At 32.0% G+C, this 14558-nt stretch overlaps 1 protein-coding gene across 2 annotated transcripts in view; it reads left to right on the forward strand.

Annotated features, from left to right (window-relative positions):
• LOC108903368 (cuticle protein 7-like) overlaps nt 1–2829 on the forward strand; it is a 13241-nt gene extending 10412 nt beyond the window's left edge. For both annotated transcript variants that reach the window (XM_018705519.1, XM_018705520.1), the window contains one exon: nt 1957–2829. In XM_018705519.1, the coding sequence (XP_018561035.1) occupies nt 1957–2250 (294 nt within the window). In that variant the 3' untranslated portion in view covers nt 2251–2829. The remainder of the gene's footprint in view (nt 1–1956) is intronic.
• Nucleotides 2830–14558: the final 11729 nt, after the last annotated feature.

Genomic DNA, 14558 nt, shown 5'->3' on the forward strand with positions numbered 1-14558 from the left:
CTATAGTAGGATCGTATACGATGCAAAGTAGAGCAAAAAATTGTCGGCCTTTTATCAAAGGAAAATCGTGTCATCATTTTTAGGAGGCGTAAGATAAATCATTTCAAATTTAAAATGAAATTCAATGTAAAATCTGAAATACCGCTGCATACGCACTGTGTTCTGGTAGTAGCTGTAGTCGCCCAGGTGCATCGAGTGTACGAACTGGTCGGTTATACGTCAAATACTAACCTGGCGAGCTTTGCTGTCAATTAGAGAGCGCTTCCAAAAAACAAGTAAACAACAGTGGCGCGTACAGAGGTAAAATGTAGTACATATGTGGAATTTAGGAAACAAATTGGATTTATAATAAATTACATTTAAAATAAATAGTTTATGAGAATAAAGGAATTTTTGTAGCAACAAGGGTGCCAGACCTGAACTGATCCCCTCGTCCCTTCATAATGTATAAAGAAATTATTCAATTTGTAAAACCCTTAAAGGCGTACTTCATTGGTTCCCTTGACAGGCAATGATTTATTACTTTGCATCGAATATGATCGTACTATAGGTACCAGTAATTCTTTTATGTTGTTAAATCCGTAAGGCGGTATCTCGTTAATGTTAACGTAATTTCATCGACACATCTGAACCAATTCTTTAGTTTTAGAGTAGCTGACTCTAGGGAATTCTTCTTGAATGCCTCCACTTAGGTATATATTTTAACTGAAAACGGCAAGTCTCAAGTAAAACATGGCATTTGATAATTCTTTATTAACTTAGTAGTATGTCTTTAAATAGTTTGAAAATTATAGAGTCAATGCCATTTCTTCATGATCTTTATGTGATGCGATAGATGAAACAAATGTAAATATATGCCTAATTTTGCTGGACTACATACATATGTCAACATATGCAGTATCGTGGGGGTGGTGTATATACCGACACATTCAATAATCAAAGAAAACAAGTCAGCTCAAATGTACGAATACCACTAGCTACACTTCAAGCAAGCGATTGATATGCAGCAACTGAGTATACACAACACTGGTAGAATGCTTAGGAATATTTGAGGGGACACTGATTATGTGTTTCACAATTTACAAATGTAGGTACATCGTGTAATAATCTGCAAATATTTTAACATTTATCTATGTAACAAATGACCGTGTCATCTGGAGTTGTATATATTAACAAGTATGCGTTATTCAATTAAAAAGAATATATTTTCTAAAAGCCGGTTAGTTATTCATACCAGTAACTTGTACGACAGTGTAATCATAATTGTACAAACACTCGTTTCTATAGTGAGTTTGAATAGCCTCAGAATCCTATTTCCTTGCTTCTTGGAAATATTTAAGCAATTGCTAGTGTAACGCTAGATATTAGGAAAATATATAGGATTCAGCTATGGACAGTAGTGTAACAAATATTCAGTCATGTAGTAGTGGTCCAATTGCAGTGATTTTGGTGTTGTTGTGCTAATTGGGCCATTCTGCATCGAATAGACGTAGTCTAGGCATTCCATTATATTGTTTTACCGTTTTCGAGGTACAATGCGATTCTTAATTTTAAATATCTCTATTTCTAAACTAGATGGCAAAAATAGATGCGTTGAAAAAATTAATTTTGAATTTATTTTACTAAGCTGTTACTTGTCAGTGTTTGTATACTCTATCATTTTTATTATAACTACGTTCATTTTTCTAATGTACTTACCAGGAATTTGTTTGTTGACAAATAATTCTTTAAAATTTTTACTGTCCACTAATCCAATGTAAACATTTTCAATTGCTATTACTCACCACATCATACTTAACTTTTGAGTTACAAATGGGACTAGTAATGAAATATTTTTATGTGTGCACACCAACTGGACAAAAACACTGCATAATGGCTATTGGCTAGTAACTAGTCTGAAATATTTAAATGTAAAACAAATTGACTACCATTTATCAATGCATATTTTTTTTCTAGGCTCATCCAAAATACTCTTACAACTACGGAGTTGCTGATGGCGTAACTGGAGACAGAAAGAGCCAACAAGAAGTACGTGATGGTGGTGTTGTGAAAGGATCCTATTCCGTTGCGGAGCCAGATGGTTCCGTCCGAGTGGTCGACTACGCAGCAGACGACGTAAACGGTTTCAACGCTGTAGTGAAGAGAATTGGGCCCTCGGTACATGCAGCTCCTCTCCGACCTGCTCCCGTGGCGGTAGCAGCTCCCGCAGCATTTGGACACGCTGGTGTCTATGGTCATGGCCATTATTAAGTTAACGATAGCACAGTCTCTATTAGATTTGTTAAAAATTTGTACACGTGAAGTTTCTGGTATTTCATATTAGTTCCGCCATAATGGTAATTGCTTTTGCAACTTCATTTGTTTTAGTGTTTATATTTATAAAGTTTTTATTACCAAAATTTTTTATAATGTTCAATTTATGGATGAAACTTTTAAAATCCAACAATTTTTCCAGTTTTTTAAAAACATTCATTAATCAAAAATCATAATTACTTTTAAAACCAGCAATCTCTTTCTTAAAAATATTTGACTATTAATTAATTTCACGTCAATAGAGACTAGAGAGAATTTATAATTAAAAAGGATATACGAGTAGGACTACGATAATGGTATATTTTAAAGCAGTTGTATATTTATTTTTTTGTTTTTGGAGTAGTGTTTCCAAGAATGCGTGATACATAGCACAAACGCTATTTCGATTTATAATGAATTGTACATGGCAAATACATTGTAATATATACAGTATTTTAGTATATTTTAACTTTACGTGAAAATAGTTGTTGTATTTGTAAAATATTTTAGTAATAAAATATAATAGCTTATATAGTACATCACTGTTTTTTTATAGAGGTAAACAAATATTAGTAGATATAAAAAGTATACAAAACAAATATAAGTAGGAAAGTAATAATAAGCTTGTGTTAAAATTCTTAAATAGAAAATTCTGATACAAAAAAAAAATAATAATGAAAGCATGAGGGAGTACTCAGGCATGGACAACCATCTATTTGTATACAGAAATCTGTGCCAATTGACAGGTGATTGAATACAATATTACTGAAGTTAGTAAAAAACGACATACTAAGCAAACGTAAAATAATTATATCTAATTTATTCTAAAGAAAAATGTTAGTTAGGTATCACATTATTATCTATTAAGTTTCAGGCCACCCAAATCTATTTTTTCGTATCACATTATCTATTTATTTGAATAAGAAAGAAACAGGTTACTGACAATCCAACTATATATCTCTTTAAAAAAATTTACTCGTAGGTATGTATACAGGGTGTGGCGTGTATAATCTATAAAAATTAAACTACAGCTTCCTGATGATATTTGTAATAGAAAAAGTTCTATCTTCGCGTATTTTTTTGTAATTTAAAGTTCATTTATTCAACGAAAATGAAGGCCGACCTTGTGTTATTTATTAAAAACTTTACGACCCGAGATGCAGCATTATAATTTAAGTAGGTAGATTATCTAATACTAGTAACAGTAAAAGAAGGTTAGGTTACATTGTCAAAAAATTTGTGCAGTCAACTGATTTTGTATTTGTATTGAAATCATTATTCACTTAATTATTAAATAATAAGCATCGTCCATCGACCCATCAGTATTAAAAAGTGAAAGATTCCAGACAAAAGTTTTTATTTTGTAATTCCACGATAGTGACAGTGTAATTTTTATAAAGAAGTAAAAATTAAGAATAGCCTGTAGATTACATTAAAAACGAGATTCTTATTTCTTACTTTGCTTAATTTTTTATTTGTTTAGTTTGTGCACAAACTAGTTTTACAATGAACCGAGAAAACAATGCATTTACTGTTTCCGAACGTGTCGATATGGTGTTAGTGTATGGTGTAGCCGGAAAAAATGCGCTAGGTTGTACCGCGAACGATGGCCACAACGCCACCTACCATGTGTAAATATAAACCTGCAGTACGTTCAGCGGCTGCGAAATACGGGAAGTGTTATTCCTCGAGGAGAAGGACGTGGTCAGTAAGTGAACCTTAATGTTGAAGATGCAATATTGGAAAATCTTGACGAAGACCCAACCCCACCTCATCTCGTACCGTAACATTGCATCTTAAAGCGCCAGCTGTTGCACCCCTATCATTTGCAACCAGTTCAACAGATTTTACCCCCGGATTGTGATCAAGGAATGTATTTTTGCAGATGGTTTTTAGGGCAATGTGCCAAAATTGGATGCGTCGCCGTCGGTGCCAAGCTTGTGTTCGCGCTAATGGGAATCAATTTCAATAGTTTCTCTAGAAATGGTAAGTTTTTTTTCATTTGGTTGTTCCATATTTTAATGGAGTTTGTTTAGTGCACGCAGTTGGCAACTACAGATGCTTACGGATGTGGTTTTGTTTGCGAAATCTTGCAGTAACAACAATGCATTTAAGATAGCAATTAGGTACTATTAATTATTATAATAAGAAAATGTCGTTTTTTTAAATATCTATTTTTCTTAGTTTATACTTTTGCATTGAAAAATTCCCCAAAAATTGAGAAGTATCTTTCTATCTTTCAACGACGATTTGTTTACGCGACTGATCTACAGCACGTAACTCATCGTACAGCACACGGACAGGACTGTTCCAGAGAAAATATTTTGATATATAATTGATTGAATTTTAATTTACGAAAAAAAAAAAACGCAAAAATAGAACTTTTTCGTATAAGAACTTTCTATTACAAATATCGTTAGGAAGCTGTAGTTTAATTTTTATAGATTATACACGCCANAAATTAAACTACAGCTTCCTGATGATATTTGTAATAGAAAAGTCTTATACGAAAAAGTTCTATCTTCGAGTTTTTTTTTGTAAATTAAAGTTCATTTAATCGAGGAAAATGAAGGCCGACTCTGTGTTATTTATTAAAAACTTTGCGACCCGAGATGCAACCCTATAATTTAAGTCGGTATAATCTAATACTAGTAATACTAAAAGAAGGTTAGGTTACATTGTCAAAAAATTTGTGCAGATTTTGTATTTGTATTGAAATCATTATTCACTTAATTATTAAATAATAAGCACCGCCTATCGACCCATCAGTGTTAAAACGTGAAAGATTTCAGACAAAAGTTTTTATTTTGTAATTTCACTATAGTGACAGTGTAATTTTTATAAAGAAGTAAAAATTAAGAATAGCGTGTCGATTACATTAAAAACGAGATTCTTATTTCTTACTTTGCTTAATTTTTTAGTTTGTGCACAAACTAGTTTTACAATGAACGGAGAAAGCAATGTATTTACTGTTTCCGAACGTGTCGATATGGTGTTAGTGTATGGTGCAGCCGGAAAAAATGCGCTCCCGGCGACTAGGTTGTACCGGGAACGATGGCCACAACGTCACCCCCCATATGCAATTATAAACTTACAGTACTTTCAGCGGCTGCGAGATACGGGAAGTATTATTCCACGAGGAGAACCTTAATGTTGAAGATGCAGTACGAAGAAAAAAATAGAACTTTTTCGTATAAGACTTTTCTATTACAAATATCGTTAGGAAGCTGTAACTTATTTTTATAGATTATACACGCCACACTCTGAGTACATCAAATGTGTAGGTCACAGAATTACGTTTCAGATGTATGTCCTTGAAATTCTTTCCTACAAACTCAGTTCAGTATAAGACAGTACATTATCCAAATACCACATATTGGTATTAATTCAGATCGAAATATAGCAGCAAGTTTTTGAACTCGCAATAACATTATAACATAGCAATTCAGTTAGTAATGGTGTTAGAAATCCATCATCATATGAATTTAGGAAAATGATATCCATGGACAGTAGTTTTTGTTAATTTTCTGGTGGTAACTGGTAGATACTATTATTTATGTGTGGGTGTTAAATTTAATACACGTGATCTTATCAACGGACTATTTGCGTTTGTCATTACAATATCATTATATGCAATATTAATTCCTCATCAACACTTGACTATGGTTTCTTACCGCAATTAAATATGGTAATAGTTACATATCCTTTTTTTATTTGCAAGATAACAAAATAGTAATCTGCAGATCAGGAGAAATACATGCATGTAATGCATAGTTAAAGAGCGGATCAGCACGCTTATGAATGGACCGAAATTGCGCCAGGATTATTCATAAAAATGTAATACTTGCAATCTCTAGGGTTATCTGTTGGGAAATAATCCTTGAGTTCAGTGAAAATATTCACAATAGAGGTACCTACCATTGTCTAGCTAAATGCAGCACCAGTCACCATTTTAAGTGCTTTCTCAGTGGCAATTATTGCAGAAATTAACAGTTTTGTTTCTAAACAGAAAAATGAAAGAAGTTGATTTACTAACAATGAGTAAAATTATAAATCTTGCACATTTTGTATGTAAGAGAAAGTTCTGATCTTTATTTTTGAGTGCGGATATTTTTAAAAAGGGGTAGTGACTCCGAAGTTTCACTCTGAAGATGGTTAGGTGGAGGATAAGTAAAAAGTGTATAGTACCTGCGTGCTTAAACAAAAATTCATGTTAAACCAGAAAATTTTGGCCTGTACTACAGTATGTACAATAATGCAGCTTTGCAAAGAAAACTAAAGATACCAAATACATACTAAAAGATAGCAGAATTTCACATACAAGTTTATTGTACAATATCTTCCCAGTGAGAACATAATAGTTGAAAAATCGATAAAATAACGTTGATATAACGTTAAAAGTTGGAAGTATAAGTAGTAAGATTTTAAATTGCACGAATTTTTAAACGAACGTCAAGGAAACGAAATATAAAAAAAGTTAATTGTATAGGTTCTTAAACGTTAAAAATCCGAGAAAATTTAATAAAATTATTGCAATTAAAGTGAAGCCAAGTCAAGAAACGTTGGACTAACCTGTTTATTTAAAATTATTGGTCATGTGTCTTGTAATCAGTTACTGTAGTTACAGTAGTGCTGAAAAACCGTAAAGTAACGTCAAACTTCTAGTTAAAAATAGACAGGATTAGCGGGACATTTAATAATTTTATATACTGTAAACTTTCTAACCTTCGACGAATATAGCAATTTTATAATTATAAAATATGTTCAAAATTGTTCTCATTTCCCTGATCACGGAATTGTGTTCAGTGTATCCAAGATTATATCTTCCTGAGGAATTGGTTATGCTTCGAGTTAATTCACATAAATGCTCAACCGTCTAGTCAGAATAAACCACCAAACATTTTATAATTGTTCCTATAGGTAGACTTCGCATGGATGTAGGTCTGGCGACTGGATATACCTTAATACAGGTGCATTACGTAGCGTTAATCTCTATGGTAGAATGATAGTGCCATTAACAAAACCTGCCCTTAAGTGAAAATCTTTGCTGGAAATACGTTATTTGGACCTCATGTAGATTTTCCATGGACCGTATGTGGTTATTGTAACAGTTGTTTACCCTATTTCATGTAAATATTGCCTCGACTGTTACCAACATACACTCATAAAAATTATCAGGGCAGTATGTATACGACTAATTTTATATTTCATTAGAATTTTCAAAACTTTAATGTAAGGTGCATTAAACAGTAACGAAAAATTTGTCTGTTGCTAATAAAAGGTTGTTATTCGAGAAGATCGAATCAATTTTGAAGCTTTTTACCATCACGGTTTCGCTAAACGAGATTAGCAATTCTTCGGCGTCTGGGATGTATTTGCATAGAGGCGAGATGCTTATGCAGCATTTTGACGACATTCTCGGTAAATTAAAATCATGTCTACGAGTGCGTCATATTGTATTTTGTGCCATTTTGGTTAAACTGGCCACTAAAATAGTCGAGCAGTTGGATAAAACATTAGCAATAATGTCCGTAACAAGCATAATACTACACATAAAAATACCAACCCAGCAAGAACTCGTATTAAAACTTGACCACCACTGATTTATTTTCGCATAGTCAGTCAGAAGTTGTATGAACGATTAATTACAGAACTATTGTAAAAGGTTTCACTCACTTCAAACGTAAATATTCTTTCATTATAAAACTTTTATTGGGGTGAAATTTCCTGAAACGCGTTTTGACATAAACTGTAATCCTTATAATTAAAACCCTCATTCAGAAACATGTTGTACATATTAAACGAAGTTACATGCTAAGCAAGCTGTGTTTGTTATGTTGGTTATGCGCATTAATTAATTGATATGCATTTCAGAGTGATACTTTTGACACTCGTTAGGGCTTGGTTGGCTAATGGTTAATTAGACTAAATATATTTATCTATTTCATACAGTTTTCGATTAGTTTATCAGGGCTTAACTGTACAAAAATATCAGGCCCTTAGTGTGTGTGTTAAAATGAAATGTAATGTGTAATGACTACATTTGATTAAAATATATGAACTCAAATTCCTTGATCAAGGGGAAAATGTTAGGATCCACTTGACATGATTTGACTCAGATGCATTCATATAATTTATCTTCAAACAAAAAACAATAATCTACTATTTTTAGACAAAATTCTAGACGCCTTACCTTGAACTGCCGAAAAGAAAGGTGAAAACAATGAATTAACATTTTAAATGTACGCAACGATTGCATAAACATACTTCAGTCTAACAACTAAACATTGAAATACTGTATTGTATCCTTCTGAATACTAGTGACATAATTCTCATAAAAAATAGAGGATAATAGTAAACGTGTTGTTACATTTCACATATTACGGCATAAGTGTAATTAAAGTCACATTGCATTGTTTAGAATTACTTGGATAAAATTTATAACATAGCAAAACATAAATAATAACATTTAATGAGCCAAATTATTAATAATACTATACTATACTATATTTTAATGAAAATTAGTTAATTTTGATTAAAATCCCTACAAACAAAAAACATGAAGCACAAATGAAAAGGAAGTTGCTCAAGACATGGAAATATAATTTAATTTTTTTTACATATTAATAAATAAATGTAGCAAACACCCACACGTTACATATTTTTGGAATTATTTTTTCTCTATGTATAAGTAAAATTTATTTGGATTGCGAGACGTAATTACATATATTATTAAATCTGTGTCAGTGGTGATTTAGAACTGAAAACAATTTTGCTTATTTTTTTACATTTTGCAGAAGATGGTTCACTACTGGTACAAATTCATCTTCCGCTAGTTTAAGATGCGCAGTAGTAACGACTCATATATTTAACAATATAACACTAAACCTTCATTAAATAACTGTATTTACCAGACCTACGTACAATTTTCCCAAAGAAAGTATCTGCTCTACCGTAAAAACAACGAATTATAATTTTATTTTGTGCAAATATGAAAGGCGAGAAGGAGGAGCCGCTTATTATAGGAAAAAGCAAAAATCCTCGATTTTTAAGGGGGCGCACATCGATAAGTTGCTTCTCCAATGGGACCTTAACAAAAAAGCGTGGATAACAGCGGCCGTAATAACGACATGGTTTCAAAAGTTTGATGCCAAGATAAAGAAGCAGAACAGAAAAGCGGTATTGTTATTAGATATTGCAACATCTCACTTGAAAATTACTCTGAACAATGTTAAACTTATTGTTCTTCCGCCGATTACAACCTTACACTGCCAACCCTTGGACTAAGGTAGGCTTTTAACATATGTGGTTGTCCTCTTTAAGAAATATAGAAAAACATTACCATAACCAATGCTTTGATATGGATATCGGTGGCCTGGCGCAACTTATCCCCAATAACAATAAAGCCTGATTTATGTGTGATAACGATATGCATGATTTTGAAGATGAAGACAAAATTTCACTCGCACAACTGTTTTCTGCTATACAAGATCCACTTATAAATTTGAAACAATTTGCAATTATTGATAGTCATGTTAAAACCATTTAAATCAAGGAAAATGGTGGTAGGGAATAACAAGCAAACCAATATAAAGGGAGTTAGGAAACATGTGCAATTACATGTGTGCAGAATTGCCCCAGAAACATCTACAACTGACCTAGAAAATCTACTAATAGATGCCTTTCCCGAAGTAAAGTGCGAGACGGTAACACCAAAGCAATCAAGCATTGATGCATCTTTTAAAGTTACAATTTACGAAGACTATTTCAGGAAAGCCATGGAACCCCAAATCTGGCCGGAAGGAGCTTATATTAGTAAAGTGGACGAGATAAACCAAAAACATATCAACAACTTCTGTTTGACTACCTACTTTTCTCGTAGTTATTATTATTATTATATTGATGCTACACCAGGTACAAGAAACTTTTCTAATTTTAAACAATTTACCAGTATGCTACTGGCTTTTGATCTGCATCCGAAGGTGGGATGGCCCACTCGTGTCATCGATTTAACTTCCACAATTACTGATCAAGTCTTTTCGAATGTAAAGGATGAGAGCTTAGCATGCGTCATTGACAATGTCATTTCCGATCACAGAACGGTGCTTTTTCAAATACTCCCAGAAGATTCACATGACGATTCACTATCCTTCCATCTCTCAAGAAAATTTTGTGAAATGTCTATTAATAACTTTAATTTAGCCTTAAGTAAGGAACAGTGGTGTAAAATTTATAATACGAAATCTATAGACAAAGCTTATCATTACTTTCATGATATATTTATGTATTATTTTAATACATATCTATTTTCCATTAAAAAAATACAAACATAAAATGCACGAAAACAGTGGGTAAATAATGAGGTAAAAACATCAAGCACGAAACTAAAAGACCTATATAACTTAAAAAAAGCATACCCAGAATTGACAAACTCATACAATTGCGCAAAAAAAGAGCACACAGGGTTGGTGGAGAATATAAAAAAACAATTTTATCAAAATAAAATAGTGTATTCAGAAAACCCTGCGAAAACGGCGTGGAATGTGATTTCATCTAAAATTAAACAAAAAACAAACAAAAACGTTGATGTGATGATTGGAACTTCACTAGGTGAGGATCCCAAGATAGTAGCCGCAGCATTTAATGATTTCTCTATAAATACGCCCTTGACTATAGCACAAAAAATTAGGAATAATGCCAAAGATTTTGTATGTGACACAATTAACCCAAATTCGATTTTCCTTAAACCTTTTGACGTAAAGGAACTGTACTGTTTATTACAAGAGAAGTTAAAAAACAAGCTTTATTCTGGGCCGGATGAAGTACCTTTAAATCTAATAAAAAAGTGTTTATACTCCGTAATTCAACCATTGACTTTTGTGATAAATCTGTCATTCAATACGGGAGATTTTCCAAAAAAAATTAAAAACAGGCAAAGTGGTACCCATTTATAAAAAAGGCGACCCACAAGTTATGGACAATTAAAGACCTGTTACTATTCTACCTAGCTTTTCAAAAATATTTGAGTCCTCATATTTAGAGAGACTGTTAAAATTTTTTGATAAGTATAATGTTATTACAAGCAGCCAGCACGGATTTCGACCCACGAGGTCGACCAATACAGCGATATATGCTTTTGATCAAAAACTAGTGACCTGCATTGAAGCAGGAGAATGTCCAGTAGGGATTTTTTGCGACTTGAGCAAGGCCTTCGATTGTATCGATCACAAAAAACTACTGATAAAATTATACTCGTATGGTATCAGAGGATTCGCATACAACTGGATTGAATCAGTTTTAATAAATCGGAAACAATTTGTTAGTTTCCCACATACAAATAATAATTTTCAATATAAGATCAATTCAGAGGATAATTATATAGGTACAGGAGTCCCCCAATGGTCAGTTATTAGTCCTCTTCTTTATCTGATATATACTAATGAGCTAGAGAAGGTGATATCAAGTGAAGCTTCTCTAGTAATGTATGCAGACGACACCTCACTGCTTATATCAAAAAAATCAGATAAAGAATTGGAGATGGCATGTAATGGAGTATTACAAAGGGTAACCGACTGGTATAGTTCGAATAACCTTTTTCTTTCTTTTTCTGAAGAACAACAAAACGAAAATTATCCGATTCCACAACAGACAAAAAGAATGTTTTAAGGTAAACATTAACATAAATAAATCTGCAATAGATTTCGTGGATCACACGAAATTTTTGGGTATTGTGATTGACGTGTGTTTAAGCTGGAAGACGCATTGTGCAAACCTAACTACAAAACTAAATTCGGTGTGTTATTTATTTAGAAATATTAAACCGATCTGATCCAAAGAACAACTAATATGTTTATACCATGCGCAGGTAGGATCACGACTGGGTTATGGAGTAATCTTTTGGGGTAACTCCTCCCTGGCTTCAGATGTGTTTATAACACAAAAAAGAATTTTAAGATGTGTAGCTGACGTTTCTAGATATTATTCGTGTAGGGATATTGGTGACTATAAATTAATTAAAGATGTTCATAATGTGAATAGGTACTAGGCAAAAAAATTAATTTTATTTACCATTTTGTAAATATACTTTATCTCGCAATTCACCAGACTACATGGGTGTACAAATTTTTAATAAACTTCCACGGTATTTAAGGGAGATAAAATATATAAATTATTTTAAATGTAATCTAAAAAAATAAAAAAATACCTTGTCGACAGATGCTTTTATGGCATAAATGAATTCTATGCTCATGACTAAATTGGTGACAAGAGTGTTTCCAATTTTTATTGTTATTGTTAGGGTTGCTTTTAATGTAATTTTAATTTAATACCTATGTTGTATTTATAACTGACTACTTACTCCTATATAGTTATTGTAATTGTCTAACGGAAAATAAATTCATTATTATTATTATTATTATGTGGCGACTGTACTGAAGAGATCAAATAAAGGAGTGACACTACTTCCAATTCTTAAATTGAAAATGAGAAAGTTGAAAGAATTTCATTGTCAAATATTTCAAACCTAATAAAAGCCTGCAAAGAAAATTCTGCTAATGCAAACAGATTTGAAAAGACTACTGATATTTCCATGTTATTAGGTAGTGAAATGTGAATCTGAATTTTATCAAAATAAATTTAAATGTATGAAATAATAAACGATTATTTTCAAAATAATAATCTTAACCGTACATATTCATACTTAAGTATATGTATGACTATATGTAGGTATGTGTTTTTTATTTAGACATACTTCTGTATATTATAGGTATACCTACCTATTTAGTTAAATTTAGTGTATGAGAAATTTCGTTCCTAATAAATTTAAACTAGTGTAATTATAATTTTTAATGAGAAATAAACCATATTGAACTTACCGAACAGAAAATGCATCTTCATTTCGTCGCAAGGTCGCCTCCAATCTTGTAAAGGTTCTATGATCAGGAATGAGGCGCTGTAGATACCCTTCTCGATATAACTCTACAGCTCTTCTCGAATTTTTTTGTAACTCGTCGTAAATTAGCAACATATCAACTTTTTCTGAATGAGAAAACATTTTGTATGCACAAAAGTTATACGTTTGGCGTTCGTATTGAGTAGTTTGTGACATTTATGCACTTTAAACAACGAACATTCAATTATTTTCCAACGACTACTTGATCCTTCCACCACCAATGTGATTTTTAGGTGGTATTTCTTTTGAGATTCTTTAGGACGATATTGCTTATAACTTTTAAACGGGAAGTAATACAGAAACATTTCTCAAATAAAAGTTTATCAGAAAAAAGAGTTTTTTAACAGTAAAAAAATTTAGATATGTTTCTGGAAAAATATAATTGATGACGTATTAGTCATTTCTGTTAAATCCCAAAGATAATACTTTCTATTGAAAAGAGAGCTTACCTCATCCCATTTAACACCACGTGTCCCAAATTTTATTTAAATGTTTTGTATCCTCACAGTGGGCCCATACAATCGAGTTTAAGACACCCTGTCTATGAGTAGTTATGATTTTGATGTATTCTCTTTTAAACGACCACCTTTCTTTAGTAACCAAGTTTTGATTCCCCTAGGGTGGTCGGTATTAGAAGGTTCTACTGTCTTTCTGTCTTTGTCACTCCTACAGCGGACTCTCTTCTTGATATACGCATTTTGCGGACAAGATGAGTTTGGCCAAGCTGTATCTACTAAAATTGTTGTTTAAGTTTATTATAGTATTTAGTATAGTCAAGTAAATTAGTCTTTTCTATGAATTTAAGTAATTTAAAAATTGGTTGAAGTTAAAACCAGAAAATATTTTTTTTTATTCTCACTATACTTAAATACTAAATAAATTAAAATTTCGGAACAACTATGGGAACAACTGAGTTTTCGTTTATTGCTATTGTTCCTTGAAACAGTATTAGGAATCATCATAATACTACTTTAAGTAATATCAAAGATATTGATATTAACCCTTATATTATTATTAGTCCATAAAACGGTATTTATATATGTATTAATAATTGATTTTTTTTATAGGTACAGGGTATCATTAAAATAATTCACGTATTGCAATAATTATGTGGAATTACGCTATTAAAAACCTATTAAGTAGTTATATCAATTAATATCATATAGAGGAAATGAGTTACCTCAACCGGGTAATCGTAAGATTGCTTATAATTATTATAAAAAAATACGAAGCGTTATCATCACCTTGCAGAAACAGATTAACGCGTAAACAGTTATTAACGCGTAAACAGTTATTAACGCTGTAATACGAGTGG

This window comes from Anoplophora glabripennis, unplaced genomic scaffold (assembly GCF_000390285.2).
Source record: "Anoplophora glabripennis isolate ALB-LARVAE unplaced genomic scaffold, Agla_2.0 scaffold75, whole genome shotgun sequence".
Lineage (NCBI taxonomy): Eukaryota > Metazoa > Arthropoda > Insecta > Coleoptera > Cerambycidae > Anoplophora > Anoplophora glabripennis.